At 46.0% G+C, this 2,500-nt stretch overlaps 2 protein-coding genes across 4 annotated transcripts in view; one reads left to right on the top strand and one right to left on the bottom strand.

The window, feature by feature from the left end:
- Positions 1-883: 883 nt before the first annotated feature.
- LOC126573063 (soma ferritin) lies at positions 884-2,121 on the bottom strand. The gene is made up of 2 exons (XM_050232872.1): positions 1,811-2,121; positions 884-1,694 (listed from the first exon to the last, which is right to left on the bottom strand). The coding sequence occupies exons 1-2, from the start codon at positions 1,905-1,907 to the stop codon at positions 1,075-1,077; spliced, it is 717 nt and encodes a 238-aa protein (XP_050088829.1). The 5' UTR covers positions 1,908-2,121; the 3' UTR covers positions 884-1,074.
- A 233-nt stretch (positions 2,122-2,354) lies between these two features.
- The window catches only part of LOC126573064 (ferritin subunit-like), a 1,790-nt gene continuing 1,644 nt past the window's right edge, over positions 2,355-2,500 (top strand). Inside the window, exon 1 of one of the 3 annotated variants that reach the window (XM_050232875.1) lies at positions 2,355-2,489. The gene's annotated coding sequence lies outside the window, so the exon portion shown is untranslated. The other 2 variants (XM_050232874.1, XM_050232873.1) reach the window with 2 other exon arrangements.

The raw sequence follows: 2,500 nt of genomic DNA, 5'->3' as shown, positions 1-2,500 counted from the left end.
ATAAGCGACCAGCCGCGGTTTTCAGCTCGCATGCCATAATTTCGTGTGACTCATAGGCAATGCTATCATTAATATTTTCTCAATTAATTTACTTTCGAATAAATACAGCTTATCCTGCTGATGAAATAAAGGCATAAAATTCACATGCAATCAGCTGTTGTAGCTAAAACTCTTCGAAATAGATTCTTTCTAGAACATTCTGTATAAGTTAGTAGCGATTTCTCTCATCGCAGGATGACGAACATAATTATCAGGATGGGTATAATAGCCTCTAGCATGACGTCAATTAAAAAAACCATGAAATGGTTGCGATTTCTTGCTGTCCCCAACCATGTGGTTAATAATTATCACGATGGGTATAATAGCCTCTAGCATGACGTCATGGAAAAAACCATGAAATGGTTGCGAGTTCTTGCTACGCTCAACCATGGTGGTTTCATGGCACAATCGGACACTCACAACCACATGCATAAGATCGTTCTAGTGTGTGTAGTAGTGGTTGAGTTTATTGAAATTATTTCCTTGTTAATGTGATCAAGGTTATGCGAAAAAAATGCATTCTAATCGTGAGGATTTCGAGATTTACAAACGACAAGATCCACCAAACTCCGCAACTAAAATCTCTAGCGAGATGATGGGAAAGAGATTGCAATATCGACAAGAATGCACTTCACTAACACGCAACGAAAGGCAACTGACTGATAACGTGCATTGCACGATTATAGAGGTGCTCGGACTTTCTCTTTAGGTTGCATCAATTGCCAATGAGCTGAATCGCATATTCGTAAGCAATCTTTTCGCTTCACCATGGGCCCCGGACCCATGTTTATCATTCTTTCAATCAAATATCCTTCGCAGTCAAACAAGCAAAAGTACAACCGTGTTTTGTGTACCTGTTCCGAGCTGGATTCTTTATTTCAATAGCTCATTCTTGGCCAATCACGCCGCTTTCCTCGCTAGATCACAAAAATACAGTGGGTTTATTTCAAATGGAACATTGCGCTACAGAGCGGCAATTTCACGAAACGCTATGCATTTATTTTTCTTTAGGCTGGGGCAAAGCTATCCAAGCCTTTACTGAGCCTTGGCCAGGAATTCGTCAAACAGATGCACTCCCAGATCACTTGCACCCTGCGACTTCTCCGAGAAGTGCTTCAGATTATGAATGTACCCAGCAAGCTCACGCACGGTGCCCGACTGGTACTCGATGATGTTTTCGTCCAAGTAGTGGGCTACATCTGGATCGTAGTGATGGTGCTCATCGCCGGACTTGTGGGCGTGCGAAACCTTGCGATGGATGGCGTGCGCTTCCTGGGCCAACGCCTTCTCGTACTCCAGGGCGAACTGCAGTGAGCCGAGCTCTTTGAGCTCCTTTGCCTTCTGGTAGTTTCCAGAGCGGATCAAGATATTACCCTGCTCCTTGGGTACCTCCTCGCGTGGATTGACCAGGTGACCGAAAGATCCACGGCGGCTCTGGTACTTGATCAAATCGATGGCATCGGCCCACGCTTTGTCGCTAATCTTGCGGTACAGCTTCTCGAACCCAGGGCGGTCCAAATTGAACTTGTTGAACGTGGACGACAGGATGAGGAAGTGGTACGATTTGTCCACCAGCTGACTGGCGTACTTTCTCAGGTCCTTTTCCAACGTCTTGTTTGTGACATCGAAGCTCGAGTAGTTGGGGCTACATCCCTCTGCGCGGCGCAATAAAACAGGGGTCGGCAACAGAAAACATGCATTAAAAGGAATGACTTTCAGACGCATTCTAAAATACTCGAAGACCAGGCCGATGAAAGGCCACCACACTTACCAACATTGATTTCACAAGCACCGCTGTCAGATTTCGCGAAGGCGGATGCAAAGATGAGAACGAGCCCAAACACTATTGCGTTGTTGAATTTTGCCATTTTCGCTTGAGTACGCGGCACGAACCAACGATCAAACCCCAAAGACCTTGTGAACCTTCTTGGTTCGACAAAAATCTTCCCGCACAACTTCGGTAGATACGAAAATCTTCCTTCAGAAACCAGCGAACGATTCGCTGCAAACAATTTTTCACTTGACACGGATCACGATTTGCGTCTTGCTGCTGTGGGCTCGAGGACGGCAATAAATGAGCGCCCGGTTCGAGGGTGACTTTTGTTCCCAAAGCGCGCTCGCGTGTGTATTGGTGCGTACACGTCGCTTCTAGATCAGTGATCGGTATCACAAAAGTACGTGCAAAAGTACATGCCGCGGCTTGATCTAGATTTCATTATTTGCATCCAGCGGGATTGGGACGTGCGCAAACCAATCACAGAAATTACCGTTCGTCAATCTTAACCATTGCAGCGACCATGATATGAAGCTAAAGGGCACTCACATGGTTTTGCTGCCATGTGTGCGTGTGAGTGCTGCCTCAACCATAACCATAAATGCCAGCTGAACCGCGGGGTCTCAAGCAATCTTACTAAATCGTGCGCCGAGAGAGGATTGTGAATTGAAAGTCCGTGAGTAAAAC

Source organism: Anopheles aquasalis, chromosome 2 (assembly GCF_943734665.1).
Source record: "Anopheles aquasalis chromosome 2, idAnoAquaMG_Q_19, whole genome shotgun sequence".
Lineage (NCBI taxonomy): Eukaryota > Metazoa > Arthropoda > Insecta > Diptera > Culicidae > Anopheles > Anopheles aquasalis.
The sequence above is the reverse complement of the archived record's forward strand: the minus strand, read 5'-3'. Positions and strand labels throughout refer to the sequence as shown.